Genomic DNA, 18,230 nt, shown 5'->3' on the forward strand with positions numbered 1-18,230 from the left:
TTTGAACAGGTAAAATTTGCAGGACTTATGATTCAACTTAAAGGAGATATCCTGATGTTAAAAGACAGCACAGAAAAGAGATTGAAGACAGAAAGAAGAAACAGGATTACCTGTTTCTCCTTTGTAAATCATCATCAAAGCTAGTGCTGTGGTAGGGTCATTGAAAGGTAAAGGCAAGGTGATGCCATGTTAAGGATCAGAATTAGTTATAGATGATGGTTTGGACAGGCTATTGAACATAAAGCTCTCTTAGTATCAGATGGGGAACAAGGGATCTCTTTTGAAATTGCTTAGAGAGTGCTTAAAGGCCTGAATCTTTGCTGTGTTTGGAAAACAACCAGTGCATTTTATACATTACTTCCATCTGTGGAACACAAAATAATAACAAATAGTGAGCAACTCTCTGAGACCTGTATTAGTTGACAAAATTAAGTCATGCTGAATGCAGATGTCTTGGCTATATCTGAAAGTCCACCTTTTTATTTTCAAGAAAGAAAACATTAAACTTTGTGCCCACCCATATCAGACCTCCTTTTGGAAGCTGACCGGGTTCAGAGTTCCCCTAAGGAGAAGCAAACAAGAGCTGTTGGAGGGCTGTTGTTCTATTGACTTCAAGGCATCTTGCAATGTTCTGCTTTGGAAATTGCAAACACACTGCACCCAGGGTACTTCAAAATGCCTTGGCCCATTTCTGAGAAAACTCCTTGTAAATGGTGCAACTTAAAAATAAAAGAGAATAAGGCAAGATGAAGCTGCACATGAATGTTCTGTCTGGCAGAAGTTAATCAGAGATTGTTACAAGACACTGCAACAGTGAATAGCTAATTGATATTGTGCCAGCTTTCATGATATAATGATACTGTTACAAGAAAAGGTTGAGAATGCTGCAATTGGCTAGCTTGCACTTTTTGGCATAAGCTTTTTTTGACTGATATCTGCAAAAGTTTATCTTGCTTCAGGGACTGCCGGTAATGTTTGCTATCTGATTCCAGTTGATGGTATCATGTAGTCATCAAGGAACTAAAAATGTTAAAGCTACAAGAATTTTTATTCATGGCACAGCAGTATGGTGTGTATTCCACTCTTCTGATGCATTGGGAAGGTGCTGAAGGGAGCAGTGCTACACAACCAAAAGAGCCCTCTTCTGTGTTTCTTTTAAATTAGGAAAGGGATCAACAAGAAGCTGGGAAATTTTTGAAAGTTACAGGGTCTGACTTTCCCAAACTGGCTATCTAAGTTAAATGCATGTATTAAGATACTCAAATAAGAAACTTGATTTTGAGGAATGTTCAAATTACCACTGTGAGACCTGTAGGAACTACCACTACTCTACTGAAATTTACTGAGAAAACAGGTCACTTAAATCTGAGTCAAAGTTCCCTATGTGTGTACCTTTTGGCTGCTACTACCAATTAGGTACCTGTGAGCTCTTCCAAAGATCTTGCATATTGTATAGTAAAACTAGAGAAAATCAGTCACAACAGATGAGGATTCACTTTCAATCACAACTGTGTTTACAGGGAGAAAGATGCCAAATCCCCACAAATTCCAGGAAAGGACAAATGAATTCAAGTTCAAAGCAAGTAATGCCAGCATAAATGGGTCTGGAAAGACGTTTTGGACTGTTCCATCACAAGATCATTTTGTTGTGGAGAAAGAGTAGAGAACTAGAAATGGAATAGGCTCTTTCATGTCTACTTTTGTTACAGGAAATGCCCTGATTTGGCTGATGAAATGCCTACTTAACCCAAAGGCCAGAAGGGAATTCTTCAGGACAGAGTATAAGAACAGAGCATGGTTTATGCTGTTTACTGTCCCATGATTTATCCTTCCAATTTCATACAGAAACTGGTTACAGAGTTCCTGGGCCAGAGATCAAACACAGAACAAAAGCCACCAAAGAACCTCTCTGAGTTGACTGTGAGACTAGTTCAATCCAATTTTTTATCAAATTTACACCTTCAGCCTCATAAGCATCCTGTGACAATGACTTTAAAAAAATCTGTATGAAATGTAGCTTTTCTTTGTTTCAAACCCAGTATCTCATAATTTCATCATATCCCTTCTGGTTCTCAGACTATGAGAAACAGTAACCATTGCTTTCTCATTCCCTTTCTCCATACTCCTCATGGTTTTGCAGACATGACTTCACTTAACTTTCCTATCCATTCCAGTCATTCATTTTTAAAGCTGAAAAATTGGCATACTTAGTCTCTCTCTACACTAAAGAAATATACAACTAAACACATTTAAAAGTATCATTCATTCAGGCATTTTTGCCAATGAAGAAGAAGAAGAAAAACCCACACCAAACTAAAAATAATCTGAGGAGAGTATAAGAAAGTTATGGACTTGCTAAAATGAGGAAAATATTTCTCACTCATGTTCCCATGACAACCCTGCCTGTAGCACTGCTGAGGCCAGTCACTGACTGTGAAGATGCTGTGTCATTCCAACTGCATTTCAGACTTCTCTCTAAATTTTTTTCTGCAATTCTTCTTCCTTGGGTTTCCCCAAGTCCAGCCAGCAAGGCTCTGAAAATTCTGTATTCCAGTCCAGAATGTTATGGGACCACGCTTTCTCAATCCCCGCGTGGCACAGCTATTATAATAAAATCAAGGAGATGAAGCAAGGAATTCAGGGTTTGGAAATCTACACTCACAATTGCACAAATTTTAGTGTCAGTTTATTCATAATTATAATCTGAGCAGGAATCTAAGGGAAAAGATGCAGGAGGCTTTTTCCAGATAGGGTGTTGTTTCTGTCCCTCAGGCCTCAGCTAGAGCAAATGTGAAAGGAAAATGACACATTGGGTAATTTTATTCCATCTCCTTGCCATTTCAAAAATATTCCCTATGGTCTGCTTTAGGATGCTTTGTACAGCAAAGGGAAGGAAGTACTACTGAATATACTAACTTGCACACCATTGTCTACTGAAGCCAGATGAAACCCCAGTAAGAAACAACTGAGTTAAGTGATAGGCATGAGTTGGGCTCTGCACTTTCTGTGTGCAAATCCTGCCTGAAGCTCTTAGAAATAAAACCTACCTGATTTTATTCATCAGACTGAACTTGTATAGCACCATTTGTGCAATGACCCTAATAACTACTACCCTGTATTGTGGGATGTTTATTTTGTACCTTTGTCTGCTGAAATGCCATGTGTGGTATGACTTCTGTCATGAAACATGTCTTAGTTTTGTCTTTACCTTGTCAAAACACTGGAGCCATACATTAATTGTTAAAGGATTTTCAGTACTTTAGCTGATCCATTTGTGATGCTCCAAAAGAGAAGAAAACACCCACAAGCAGATAAAATTAAAACTTGAAGAGAATGAAACATACAGAAATATAAACACTGGGAGCAGGCAGGTGAGCAGGGTTGTGATTTGCAGCGAAAATAGCACTGCCAGAAATATTCCCATTATTTTCTCTTCAGCATCAGCTGACTGTATAAGAAAGCTGCTGTATAGTTATGAATTTCTAATTAAGTAATCAACTGTGCTCTGAAAACACTGGAAAGCTGCTAGCCTTTTATTAGTATTTCTTCTCCTTTGTCTAGACCTTCTGGTTTTTCTATCATGTAAATAAATACCATTTTCCTTAACTCCTGTGAGTTAAGGAAGCAGCAGGCTCTGCTTTCACAGGCAGAGAGGGGGATACACAGAGGTTTCAGCCAGAGCCCCAGGTGTCAGTACTGTATTCATGTGTTCATGTGGGATTGAACACTAGTTCACACTTCCTCTACATGTTGCCTTTCCAGTGCATGAATGACTGTTCTTAAATAACATGTCAGAATGTATTGTACACTTTATTTCTGTGCTTCCATGGGGTGAAAGCAAACTGTATGTATGTTCTGTTTGCTGGAGACAAAGAATATACAATGTTTGCAGATGCTGAAGCAACATGCTGATGCTCTGCTTGGGTGAATATCACCCACTATATTTGTAAGATTATCCTGGGAGGGAAATGTCCCCCACCTACTGCAACAGAAGCCTGAAGTTAGAAATAATATTGATCTCTTATGCTTTTTGTTAGCTGCAGCTTTTAGGCAGCAGAAGTCAGAAATAATCCTCAGGAGCATAACACTGTGCAGCAGCATGCAGCAGCCACCTCCTGCCCTCACCAAGGCTGTGCCAGCCCTGTGCTGCTGGGGGCTGTGACTCTGCCACCTAAATCTCTTGTGTGATAACGCCTTGCCTGCCTAATCAAACACAGCTGAGAGGGAAGGAATCAATGCAGCCATGTCTAAATTCAACAAACAGCTTGAGGAAAATGCTCTTGATGAGGCTTTAGTATTCTCAATCTTTAATTAACTGAGGAAAAATTGTTCCTTTATTCTTGGGTTTATGTTTTTCCTATCACCGTTGAACTGTGTTCCACAGGCCCTGTGCACTAAATTTGAAATCCCAGAATCTCCTGTGAGGTAATCACTATAGATAAGCATGGCTAGGTACATGATATAACACAAATTGTGCTTATTGAACCAGTCTTTCCTATATGTTGAAAATGCTCAACAACGGTTGTGTCTCAGAGCTTTGAGGGATGGAAAAGAGAAGAGTGGCATAACTGGCATTTTTATCCTGTTATTGACCCATTCATTTCCTTCTACAGATCCCAGCTCTGGGACAATAAATGAGACAGACTCATAACTTGCCAGGCTGGCAAGTTTGTCTACGGCTGATTTGCTTCTTTGCCACTGTCCTGATGATATTTCCTTAAAATATCATCAGGACAGGACTCAATGGTGGGTCCTATCTCAATGATGAGACTCAATGATGAGACAAGACCCAATGATGAGTCCTAACTTACATATGTGCTAGTAATGCTCTTCCTAAAAGCAGGGTGTGAGTGTTCAGGGGTGCTTCATCTCAGCCCAAGTTAGGCACTGAAGGAAGCTGAGCTGAACTGCTCCTCAGCAGAGCCACTATCTCTTTCTCTACAGGGAGAAAGACTAGTCAGACTTGGACATCTGACTATTTTGTTGTAGCACACAGAAACGAAAGACTTTCACACTGAAGTGACACAGAGCACTGAGAAATCAGGTCACGTGCATATGCAACAAGATTTTTACTGCAAGGCAGTTTCCACGAGCACAATAGCACCTCTGCAAGTGCGGTTGATGGGATAGCTCAGGAAATAAAAATGCTCACATATGTCAGTGACAAATCCCTATTCAAACAATTATGCACCAGTTTAGTTTCAAAGCAATCTTAGCCCATTAAAGAAAAATGCACACTTAAAGTATTCTGGCTTTGTATTTAACAGAATGATTATCACTGTTTCTGTTTGCCAAGCACACCCACACAAAAGAAATACACTTTTAAAACTGCCTAACTTCAGATTTGCCCATCAGACCAGAACAGCCTTGGGTTTATAATAATAATTTCTTGCTTAATTACGTGTTTACTCAGGACATTTAGAGATATTCTGGTTTTCTGAGTGAATGGGAACTTTTGAAAAACAGCAGCTCACTCCCTCCCCCAGCACGGAGGTGTTGAAATGCTGAGGCTGCTGCTCTGTGCTGGCATGCCTCAGCTGCCCCAATGACAGGCTCCACATGGGAATAGGCACTAAGTGACCTCAGGACCTCTTGGCAAGGCAGTGGTAGGACCACCTTTCTCAGGAGCACAACTGTGACAGCAAAAACTGAAATTCTGCTGGTCACCTTCATTTTTGTCCTATCTCTAATGATAGGAATGTACCTAGGAAGTTTGTCCTGCCATGCTTAAGCAGGGAGCTGAGCCTCTGGCACATCAAAGGATGGCTGTAGGTATGTGGAACCAGACAGGTCTTTTCTCAGAGGCACCTGGCAGAGTGGCACACAGGTGAGGTAGGGAAGAGCTGCACTGATGGGACAGACAGATGGGTAACCATATCTTGCTTGTCTTGACTGTAGCCCACACTGCTATCTCTGAGACCAAAGTTGAGGTCCTGCTGTTTCTCTTATGGACAGGTTTGCCTCTGAGTGGCTTGTGAATGTTGCTGTGCTTGAAGCTCAGGGCAGGAGGTCCCTCCTGTCCTCTTCTCTTTGTACACTGATAATCATAGTGTACAAAGAGACCATTGGATATTGGAGAGATTTTCATTTCCTGAGCTCTTGTCACCTCAGCAGCATTAGTCTCCCTGTGTCCTGACTTTCCCTAGAGATCCTCTAGCACCTTCCATGAGGAAGCTGAATTTCATCCTGGTACCTGAAGTCGGTCTGCTTAGAGCAGGTGTCTGGAAACTTGGTCAGAGGACCACCCTTGGGTATCTGAGGAGTTACGTAAACTGAAATTGTTGATGTATTCAGTATCTCCTGTATTCGTGCAGCCTTCGTTGCATGAATAGAGTTATTGCTCCTGAGATAAGGACTTTTCCCAGCTTGGGAGAACTGGTTTTCCACTGGCCTGGGCAGAAACTAAGCTGCTGGAAATGTTCACTGGGAACAGCTCTTTTTTGATTTCTCCTACTCTGGTCTCCTGTAAGCCTTACGGACAGCTCATCTGGAGGCTTCCCATGCGCACACAGGAACCAGGGAAAAGCAGGAGATGTTGCATTTCTAGGAAGAGAACAGAATGAGATGCAGGATTAAGCCTTTTGAGACTCACTACAACTTTTTGCCTTGAAAGGAGACCATATAATGCAAAGTCTTTCAAAGTGAGGTTTGTTCATCTGTCACAGTGGTGTTGATAATGATTGATAATGACTGGAGGAAAAACATTTGTAGAATTATCTGGCATTATTAGTCTAACTAATGCATGGAGAAATACCATACCCCTACCAAGAAACACATGCTAGAGATTTCCAGAGTTTGTCAACAGACCTGTTTTCTTTATCTTTTTTTTTGTTTTCCAATTTCAAAAGAAGTCAGTTGTCCTTCACTCCTTGATTTTGAAAACTGGACATTGTCACAAACAAACCAGAGTTTCTGACAGAAGAGGATTTTGGAGGTGTAGGGATTCACCAAGACCCAGGACGTTGTGGCCATTGCTATTTGTCCTTTCAAGTGTTACAAAAAGTGACAAAAAGCAATTGGTTGTTGTCACCCTGTCACAATGATTGCAAACTTAGAGAAACAGAGCTATCATCAGAAACACAAAGCAATCAATGTATTTGATAAATTACCGTCAGCATCATTATTTATATCCTTTTACTTAAAACTGAGGAAAAAAATTGAAAAAAAATCCTTTACATTATGAAATTATTTAAATTTATAATGTAATTGGATATGTATCTTGCACTACTTCAGCTCCAGGCAGAACACATTTTGAGTTACCCAATCAATACAAGGCATTCTTGGGACAATTCAAGCATGTCTGTACAAGGAGGCTGAACCAATTTCACTACAGTTTTGTCTCATTCAAGTAAGCAAAACCAGTACAGACTTCACAGGGATCTAAACCAATCTGTTGTGGGAAATACTCATCTATAGGAAAAAAGGTGAAAATCTCTGCTTGTTTTGGCTCTGATGCTAATTTATCCAGACAAAAATTATGTGCTTTTACAGTAAGTGTTTTGTGTATGTTTTTAATTTTAATTTTTTTTTCACATTTCACATTTATAGTTTAACAGCACCCGTTCGCCCTCCCCAATTGAGTGTTGCCACATGACCCCCTGGAGTAGAAAGGTACTGGAAAAACAAGCAATCCTCAATTAACAGCCCTGTCTCACTCTTCTCCCTTCCAGATCCTAACCCTTCCTCTTGCTTGCTTTTCACTTGCTAACTTTACTGCGCTAAAATAAGCCATTTCTGTTTTTCTCATGTCAGTAAGACACAATAATAACTTTTTCCCCCCTTTTTTCATTCTTCACACCTTGGATAGGTTTCAGGAGCTCAAGGCTGCAAAGCTGCCTCCCCCTATCACCTCCTTTAAAAAGCCTGAACTCAGACAGACTCAATAGCGTTAGCAATTGCATTTAATTTTCTTGCCATGTTTTGCAACTGTCCCTTCTTTTTTTTCCTAAACGGTAGGAAATGGTTTGGGCAATGCCACACTGACAGCAGGTATTTATTCTCTGGCCGTTTGGTGATGCCACTGTTTGGAGAGCAGGAGCTCTGGCAGCCAGGGTCACTCTGCCTGCTTTGTCCAGCACTTCTTTGTCATCCAGGGAAGGATGAATTCAGCAACAAATGCAGCGTGTGTGTGTGTGTGTGTGTGTGTGTGTGTGTGTGTGTGTGTGTGTCCATGTGCCTCTGCGTGTGTGCAAGGGTGGTTTTTTTGCATGCATGCATCAAACTTAGGGCGGGGGGGGAGTTACCTAGGAAACAAAGTCTTTTGTGCTTGAAGTTTATATGAGCTATTCACGTCTGCCGGGAATCGGCACAAAAGCTGCAGGCAGAAAGAACGCTGCAATGTTTGACTGAAATCCTACGTGGGAAAAGAGGGTTTTCTGCAGGCGGGAGAAGAGGAAACCTGTGTTGTCTTGGGTCTGGGGGTGCTGCAGGAGGTGACACTGACGAGGTAAGTAAGTGCCCTCCCACAGTTTAAATAGTAGCTGCAGAGTTAAGATCTTTAATGCTTTTGGGGCCGGGACGTAAATGCTGTTTGGCAAACCTGAGATGGTTAATTCCCGCAGGATTTGTGAGGAGCCTGGGCGGAGCAGTGGCGAAAGTACAATGGCAGAAAGGGCATGATCCTGCGGTGCTCAACACCCACCTGCTCAGTGCTCTGCCACGGCAGTCTAGAGTAACATTTCATTTTTGCCCTGTTTGCTACCGAAACTAAAACCAGCAAATAAAGTGTAAACAGCAGGCATGAATGAGGGAAGGCTGGTAGTTAGGCAGCTGGGAATTCAAGACTGAGGAGAAAGCCTGTCTGAAAGGGATTGCACTTCATTTTTCAAAAATGAGAGGCAGACAGATGTCCTGAGCCGGCCAAACAGTTGTCACAGCTTACAGAAGAATGTATTAATGGAAGAAGGGAGGGAAATTAGGCAAAAGAAGGTAAAGGTAAGTTTCTCCCCTCTGTTCCTTCCAAACAAAACAGAAACTTTTTTTTTTTTTTTTTTTTTTTTTTTTTTGCAAACAAAGAAACACCCCCCCCACCCCCAACCCAATTTGGCAGCCAGCACCACACGAAAACGCACTTGCTTTATTTCTCTTTGCAAGACAGGGTATTGGGGGATTTGTTGTTTCTTCTAAAAGAAAATAAACCGTCTGTGTTTCTTTCATGCTGTTTACTTTTCTCTCTGTTTCTTCATCTTCAGCATCTAGTATTTCTTGTAGTATGCTATAAAAATATGCATGGTTTCTAAACAATCTTTTGAATTTCTTCTGGTGGTGGATACTCTTTTCTTTGGTTGTTATCTCCCTGTCCCAGCACTGCCAACACCTGCCACTTCCCCCCACACAGCTGGTGGATGGCTGTACTATGGTCTGCTCTTGGTCTGTGTTTGTACAAATGAAATGCAAATGGTTATTCTGAGGTATGGATGGGTCTTTTTTAAAACTTTGGACCTTCTGACACTTGAATGAATGGTTATATGAGGCCAGTCTCAGTTGCAAATGAGAACCCACATGTCTAATGCTTGTGGTAACTGAGGACACGCTTGCCATGGCAATGCACAAGTGCAGGATGTGCCCCTTCTGACAGAGATGGCCTGTAAATGTCACTGTAAATGTGCTGAGTTCCAGTATGCTGAGGTGTTTTTCTCCTATCAGCAGGATGTTGAGTTTCCATTGGAGAATGGCTGGTGCTGTGTGACTTAGAACGATTCCTTCCTGCATCTCTGTAATTGATTTCTGATTTGTGTGTCTGCTTTGTTTCAAAATTAGCCTTGTGTGCCTGAGTGGGAGACACTGATTTTGAATGTATTCATTTGCAGTCCCATCCTCCAGAGGACGAAGATACAGATGTCATGTTAGGGCAGAGGCCGAAAAATCCAATACATAATATCCCTTCTACACTGGATAAACAAACCAATTGGAGTAAAGCACTACCTCTCCCAACTCCAGAGGAGAAAATGAAACAAGATGCTCAAGTGATTTCTTCTTGCATTATCCCCATCAATGTCACTGGTACAAATTTCTTCTATTTCTCTTTGTATTTATTGCATGGTTCAAGGGAGGTCAAGTACTTATTTTGTTTAATTTATTTGAAGTCACAGGATTGTGCAGTCTTGGGGTAAAGATCCTAGCTTGAGGATTTAGTTTCTGAAAGACAGTGGGCTAAATTCATCCCTTATGCGTGACTGTTGGAATTGCTGAAGCTGCATCTAGGATTAATCTGGCCCATATTTTCAGTCATGTTATATGATGTAACATAACTCAAGTTCCCTGTATAAACAATGTACTTTTGTTGTGTATATAACCTACAATTTGTATTAACAAAGACCTCAAATAACTTTTTGAATGTAGCTGACTGAAATAATGCAGAAAGCCACCAAAATTAATCATATGATTATCATGTGTAGCAGGAGAAGAGAAACTAGAGAATGTAGGCTACTATTTGCAGTGCTTTAAACATGCAAGGCATGAATGTGTAGCATGCAAACCATCGCTCTGAGATGTCTTTAAATGCAGCTATGCTGAAGGTATAGTAATGGTATTTTCTTTATTTCTATAACATTTGGATATATGTGACTAGATTTATTGGGAGAACTTGTTTATAGAAGCAGCAGGTATATCACTTATTAAATGTGATAGATTACTTATTTCCAGAATCAAAAATCAGGCTGTTTTTCTCTTTCTCTTTTTCTCTTTCTTTCCTTCCAGAGGGCTATGGTAAACATAAAGTTGATCTGAATTTTCCTCAATAATATTTTCAAGTACCAAGTTTTGATTAACTTAAGAGCATAAAGTGGGCTAACTTTCACAGTTATAGACTTCAGTGTAAACAACCAGGAAAAAAGCAGGGGGCTTTCAGTTAACCTTCATTCTCCAGAGAAAATATTTATATTTAATTCTATTTTCCCAGTAACTGGGGGGTTGGGGTAAGGTCACAGCCCCTCATGTCCATTGTTATTCCCCGTGTCTATCAGTGGTGCACAAACCTTTCTGCAAGACAGGCTGTAGGATTCACCATGGTGCTGGAGAAAATTGTATGCCCACAGTCCAGCTTCAGCTCACAACCAAGGCTTTTGGGCTTACAGCATCATGGTCACAAGTCCCATGCAAGCTCCACTGTCAGCTCCACTGTCAGTTGCATGAATCCTCCCAAGTGACAGCAACAGAGTCCCAGTTCCCCTCCCTCCTGGCAGAGGTGACACTGCACAGTGCCACCAGCTCTGCCTCCCTGTGGAGGTGGCAGCCAGGCATGGGTGTCCCTTTCTCCAGGACAGTGCTCTGGCCACAGCAGGACAAGCAGCTGGGTGGCAGGACTGCCTGTACACCCCCTGCTGGGCTGCAGGTCACAAGCCAGCTGGTCAAGGTCATAGGCTGGACATTACCTCTGGAAATCCCCACAGAAAGTCCGAGATTATGTGGCATATTTCCACAAGGTAAAGCTGGTGATAAAATGCTGCTCCTTCTAGTTTCAGTATAGGACCCTAACCAGTGCAGGCTTTCTAACAAGGCTATTGTCACCTAGTGCAGCCCGAGGACATTTAGGTCTGGGACCAATGTTAACTTTTCCAGTAATAGCCATTTTTGCCTAGACTCCACCTGCCATACATTGGAACCAAATTTCCACTGATCAGTTTTACAGATCAAGAATGGTATGTAATCTTCTGGATGTTTATGTGCATCATTCTCATTAGCACTAATGGGAATAATTTGTATGCATCACGGGGAAGAAATACCCTCTTCCACTTTCCTCTCGGAGATGACCCCCGTGCATCTGGCACACAGAGCATGTTCAGCTAACTCACAGTTGCTGGAAAACCAGCAATTATGCTGATTGATTTTTTTGTTTCAAAGAGTTTGCTTTTAGTTCTCTGTTTTTGTTTTTTAAGCTTCTCCCAACCCTGAGAAATGTTCACTTTTTTGAAAATGATTGTTGTTGGAGTTTACGGTACTTTTGTTCCATATTAAAGAAAGTTCTTCCTCTGCTTATTCCAGGGGCATTGGTGGTTACAGGACATCTGTCTGAAGCCTCTATTTCACTGTAGTAGATTTCAAGAAGAACTTTTACAAGAAAGTTACTTTTTAATGTTTTACATTGTTATGTAATGTAATATGTATGTGTATGTCTGTGTATAATTATGTTTTCTATAATTATACGCTATTAAAGTAGAGCTTCTTATCAGGATTTTTTTCTTTCTGTTTGCTTTAGTTTGTTTGTATTTCTTAAGATTACAAACCACTGTACCAGCAATCCTTATGTTAGTGTTTTTATGGACCTGACACATTTTTTCCAACCTGTCCCATGTCAACTTTAGAGAGCATGAATGAGTGTACAGTTGTGCTAAAAGCCAGCACAGATGGGCACTGGCCTTCTGGTCAGCCTCCTTTTAACGTTTTTTTGACTACACAGCATAAAATCAAACTGAAAGACACTTCCCTTTGCTAATGCCATGGAAACATAAAGAAAACAATGAATTCTCACCTATTCTGTATGGTCATAAACAAGTGTACTCAGAAACTTGTGCTTCTAAATCTAAACTGAGGACCTTGATTGCATGACTTGAGCAGACTCCCACCGTGTGCTGTGCACATGGGAAAATCAGGCCACTTCTTGATCTCTGCAAGTAAATGGCAGCTCCCCGTTAATGTCACTCTTAGTCATGTTTCATTGTCACAGAGAATGCTCTCTAAACTTGCATGGTGACTTAGCCCCATTTTAGCTGTCTCCTTCCTTTTTGAAATGTTAGCTCCCTTGGCATATTGGTCTCCTAAGAAGCACCCAACTACTGCAATATGGCATCATAACCTTGAAATGTTTTCTTACACTTATTTGCTTATAAAATAAGTCAGGCTACAGGTGAACAGTTAATGCTTTGAAGATAAGTTACTGTCATTGTCCCTATGACAGATGGATAAATAGCTGTAAGAAAGATGCCCTGCTACCAAGGGCTCTCTATTTGCCTTCCTGATTTTCTTTCCTTTATCTGTTCTTTTTCTTTTCATGCCTTCTGTTATTTTTGGCAGACCAGGCTGCTGAGGGGGAGCTGGAATTAGACATAAAACTGTGATATACTGTGATATAATTTACATAAGAGCTACATAAGGGCTCCCTTATGTTTATTCACAGGCTTAATCCAAGCTCACATACCTCCACTGTGTTCCAGCCATGAAAATTTGTTTACTATTTCTAAAGGCTAATGAGACCTATTTATGGGTTGCAGGAGTTGGTTTTGACAGAGAGGCTAGTATACGCTGCTCTCTTGTTCATTCACAATCTGTACTACAGCGGAGACGAAAGTTGAGGAGGAGGAAAACCATCTCTGGCATCCCCAGAAGAGTGCAACAAGAAATAGGTGTAGTATAAATACAACTCTTCCATAGATAGCTTTCTAACCAACTTAAATTGCAGAGATATGAGCTGGTAGTTAGATTTCCAAAGAAATAAAACCTTGAAGGTGTAAATGCTTGTAGAGTTAGAAATGACATGTTTTGTTCTTTTGATTTACTACAGTAAGAAAAGCTATATTACTCCATATGGCCTTGAAGGACTGGGGGCCTTACTGAGTAATATAGATGTACGTGTTCAGCTCTTATTGTGTAAATGTTAATCAGTTCTTTTTTTCTTTTTCATTTTATTTCTGTTATGAACCCATAGTTATGTGCATAAAAAGTAACTAGATTAAGTGAAAGTTTTTTCTTGTGTCAGGGGAGCTTAAGGTAAAGAACTGACAGATGTTACTCCACAAAGTGATGATGAGTTGTCAAAACGGCTGGATAACTTAGATGAGGTGTTGAATATCCACCACAGATACAGCTGCTGGTACTCTACTAGAGTTTTGCTAAACCTTCCTTTTATTTATCACACTCCTCAATTCCTTCCTATTCTTCCTTATTATCAAGAATATTTGCCTTAAATCTACCAAATTACCTCACTTTTTGTCAGGGTAGGTTAGGAGCAACTCTGTTGGGGGCAAATTCAGTGTGAAATTCTTATTAACTCAAAATGAAACTAACAGAATATTTCTTAATATTTATTTGCACCTGAAGATGGCTCTGGTGTTTCAGTCGGTTGCCATGAAACTTGATTGGAAGCAGAAGAAATGTGTTTATCATAGGGAATAAGCAATTGGAGAACCTATGAAAGAAAGATCCTTTTGTCTTGCAAATATTCTTGATAGTAAAGAAGCAGATAATGGAAATTCTGAACAGACAGGTAGGAGGAACAGAATTATTTTTAGACACTTATGGAGTGTTTTGTCCAGCAGCCACTCCAGAAAACTTTAAGTAGCTGAAATAGAGTAATAAAAACTGAAAACTTAGTATTTGTCTTAATATTTAGCACAGCAAGCCCAGCTCCACATTGAGAACACATTGCAGAAGTCATGTTGTAAGACTAGAATTTCCCTACATTACCGGTGGGAGGTCAGCCTTATACATTTTTTATACGAAACTTAAATTTAGTCCAATGCTCAGAAAGATTAAAAAATAAAGAATACAGCAGATAATATCTTCTTGGGTTGCTCCGCGGGCTGTCTCATGCTGGGAAATGTGGAGCTCTGTCCCACTCACCCAGCTTTCCATGTGTCCTAGATTCAGACGAGTCGCCAGTGGCGAGAGAGCGCAACGTGATTGTGCACACAAACCCAGAATTCCCTGGCTCCAGCAACAGGAGGTTGGGGACCCGGGACTCGGAGTGCCAAACGGAAGAAATCCTGATAGCTGCTCCCTCCCGGCGACGGATCCGTGCCCAGCGGGGGCAGAGCGTTGTTGCCTCCCTCTCCCACTCCACTGGCAACATCCTGGTGCTGGCGGACAATGGGGATGCGGTCTTTGCTGCTACTGTGAGCAACCGCATCCGCTCGCGGAGCCTTCCCCGAGAGGGCGCCCGGGCCAGCGAGGGCCATCAGGATGCCACCACCAAGAATGCAGGGTATGAAGCAGAGCACTTCCTAGTTGGTCAGGAGAGGATCCCAAAAAAGGGGAAGGAGCTCAAGCAGGGCTCACAGGAGTGCCAGCCCATTGGTTTAACGTGTCCTCAGCACCTGCATAGCCCCGAACACAGCATCAGTGAGAGGGGGAGATCGCGGTTGTCAAGGACGGTCGATTCAGGCAGCTGTGAAATTTCATCCAATTCAGACACCTTTGGGAGCCCAATTCACTCCATCTCCACAGCAGGAGTCCTGCTCAGCAGCCACATGGACCAGAAAGATGACCACCAGTCCTCCAGTGGCAACTGGAGTGGGAGCAGCTCCACGTGTCCCTCTCAGACATCTGAAATCATTCCTCCTGCTGCCTCTCCTCCACTAACAGGCTCTTCACACTGTGACTCCGAGCTGTCTCTCAATACTGCTCCCAATGCCAATGAAGACTCCAATGTCTTCACAGAGCAGTTTGGTGACCACACAGACAAAGTCAGGGGCCACAGGGCAAGCTCCTTCACATCCACTGTGGCAGATTTACTGGATGACCCCAACAACAGCAACACAAGTGACAGTGAGTGGAACTACCTGCACCATCACCATGACGCCTCCTGTCGCCAGGATTTCAGCCCTGAGCGCCCAAAGGCAGACAGCCTGGGATGTCCCAGCTTTACCAGCATGGCCACCTATGACAGCTTCCTTGAAAAGACCCCCTCTGACAAGGCAGACACTAGTTCACACTTTTCTGTGGATACTGAAGGATACTATACCTCCATGCACTTTGACTGTGGTCTGAAGGGTAATAAAAGCTATATTTGCAACTATGCAGCCCCAGGCTCTGAGAGTGGCCAGACCGGGAGCATGACTTCCAGCCTAGCTGACTGTGCCTGGCAGGACTGCGTGAGCCACAGGAGGCAGGCACGGCAGTGCATCTCACTGAAGAAACCAAAGGCAAAGCCAGCCCCACCAAAACGCAGCTCATCTTTGAGGAAATCAGAGGGCAGCACCGACCTTCCTGACAAGAAAGAACCAAAGATCGGTGGTGGGCAGCATGTCTCTCACACTGCCAGGGAGATGAAGCTGCCCCTTGAATTTTCAAACACACCTTCCCGAGTGGAAGGCCCCAACCTGCCAGCCAAGCAGGAGCTTCCCTGGCCAAACCAGGATGATGGCGGGTTAAAGGACGCTCCATTTAACACCGCCAGTATCCCCTCCTTTAAAGATGAAGGTGCTGAACAACCTCACTATGCAGACCTCTGGCTTCTGAACGACTTGAAATCTAGTGATCCTTACAGGTCCTTGTCCAATTCAAGCACTGCTACGGGTACTACAGTCATAGAATGCATCAAGTCACCAGAGAGCTCTGAATCCCAGACGTCTCAGTCTGGATCACGAGCTACAACCCCATCCCTCCCCTCTGTTGATAATGAGTTTAAGCTGGCATCCCCAGAGAAGTTGGCAGGGTTAGCCTCACCCTCTAGTGGGTACTCCAGCCAGTCAGAGACGCCCACCTCTTCTTTTCCGACAGCTTTCTTTTCAGGACCATTGTCTCCAGGGGGGAGCAAAAGGAAGCCGAAAGTTCCAGAGAGGAAATCATCGCTGCAGCAGCCACTCTCAAAAGATGGCACCGCCTCAGTGAGCAAAGACTTCGAACTTCCGATTATACCTCCTACACACCTTGACCTAAGTGCTCTTCACAATGTCTTGAGCAAGCCCTTCGCTCACAGGCACCAGCTGCATACCTTTAGCCACAGCAAACAGAGCGCGGTTGGGGAAGCCCTGCAGCCCAGCCCTCCATCTGCCCTCGCCATCACACCCTCCGTTCTCAAGTCTGTCCACCTCCGGGCAGTCAACAAGCCTGAAGGAGTGAAACATAAGGGCAGTACCCCAGACCTGCTCTGCATACAGGAGACCACCCTGATGGCAACCGAGGTCTCTCCGGGCAAAATGAGGCCGCTCTTATCTAAGAAACCAGTATCACGCCAGTACTCTACAGATGAGGCCATAATGCTGTACATTGACACTTCCCCAGCAGAAGCAGGCCCTGGAAAGCCACTCTTAGAGAAAAGCTCCTCTTTCAGTGGGCAGAATAGCTGTGAGCGAGAAGTTGTAACTTCAGCAAGCACGGGTCTAGTTGAGATCAAACCTGGGAAGGAACAAACACACCTGGCCGCTGAACACTTAGCAGATAGCTCTCTGAATCAGACATGTGCCATCCCCAGTGACGGCTTTCAGAAGGGCTCAGCTGTCCCCACAAGTGATGATGAAACAAAGAAACCTGTCCAGGGAGCAGAAATAGTGCATGATCTTCAGCAAGTGCAGGCTCAGCAAGAGCTCTCCGTAGGTAGCGAGGGGAAGGTGGAAGCTGCGCCTGTGGATGAAAGCCCAGCTCAGGCTGAGGGACCGGCCACCACCTATCAGTTAAAACACGAACCCGATGTAAGCCACCATGTGCCTGGGAATATCAGCTTTGAAGCAGAGATGGCAACAGTGGATTCACTCAGTGAAGAGGGTTGCAAGCAGGAAAACGATATCACATCAGGTATCCCAACCAAAAGTGCCTCTGATGACAGCAGGGCAGATGAGACAGTGGGCGGTGCGGACGAACCTTCGTTAAAAGGTCAGTTGGGAATTCTTTCTGTGCCATACCCAATCAGGTGGTTTTGGATGGGATGGTAGTGGAGTCAAAGCAGAGTGGCACATCAGCTTCTCTCTGTGGGTTTAAGCACAGATCCCCCAAAGTCTGTTATCTGGCCAGCTAGCCAGCCCACAGCTATTTACACTTTTCCAAAGTATTCAGACTGTGTTTGTGATATTTATTTCCTCCCTTGTGCTGCATTTCAGCTGAAAAGATAAAAAGGAGGAGCCCTGGCCCTGAGTACAGGAGAGTTTGATTATCACGGCTATTCTGTAAATGGGAGATCCTGTGTTCAGTGATCCTTTTATGGACTCCATAAAAGGATTTTTAGATTAAAGGGTAAAGGCTGTATGTTGGCATCGCCCACGCAGTTGTGAGCAGAGCTGGTGCCTCCAACTGGCAGTGCTGTTGCAAAGCCTAGTGGAGTCTGACTCATAACATGGCTTCTCTCCTTTTTAAGAGTCTTCTCCAAGCGATGAGTCCATCATGTCTCCACTGAGTGAGGAGTCACAGGCTGACACTGAGGATGTCTTTGTGTCTCCCAACAAACCCCGCACTACTGAGGATCTGTTTGCAGTCATTCACAGGTGACCTCACCTTGTGGCAATGGGAAATGGTAACATGCATCCCTACACAGTTGTCCACTAACAATTGCTGCAGGATGGTTATTCTGTATTTAAGTTTTG

The 18,230-nt window shown here is 43.0% G+C and overlaps 1 protein-coding gene across 6 annotated transcripts in view; it reads left to right on the forward strand.

The window, feature by feature from the left end:
• Nucleotides 1-18,230, forward strand: part of NHS (NHS actin remodeling regulator) — a 246,267-nt gene that overhangs the window by 223,238 nt on the left and 4,799 nt on the right. For 2 of the 6 annotated variants that reach the window (XM_030281497.4, XM_030281518.4), the window contains exons 4-8: nucleotides 7,549-7,611; nucleotides 9,810-10,002; nucleotides 13,209-13,340; nucleotides 14,578-17,526; nucleotides 18,005-18,131. In XM_030281497.4, the coding sequence (XP_030137357.4) occupies nucleotides 7,549-7,611; nucleotides 9,810-10,002; nucleotides 13,209-13,340; nucleotides 14,578-17,526; nucleotides 18,005-18,131 (3,464 nt within the window). The other 4 variants (XM_030281530.4, XM_072934234.1, XM_030281508.4 and 1 more) reach the window with 4 other exon arrangements.

Source organism: Taeniopygia guttata, chromosome 1, assembly GCF_048771995.1.
Source record: "Taeniopygia guttata chromosome 1, bTaeGut7.mat, whole genome shotgun sequence".
NCBI classification, from domain to species: domain Eukaryota; kingdom Metazoa; phylum Chordata; class Aves; order Passeriformes; family Estrildidae; genus Taeniopygia; species Taeniopygia guttata.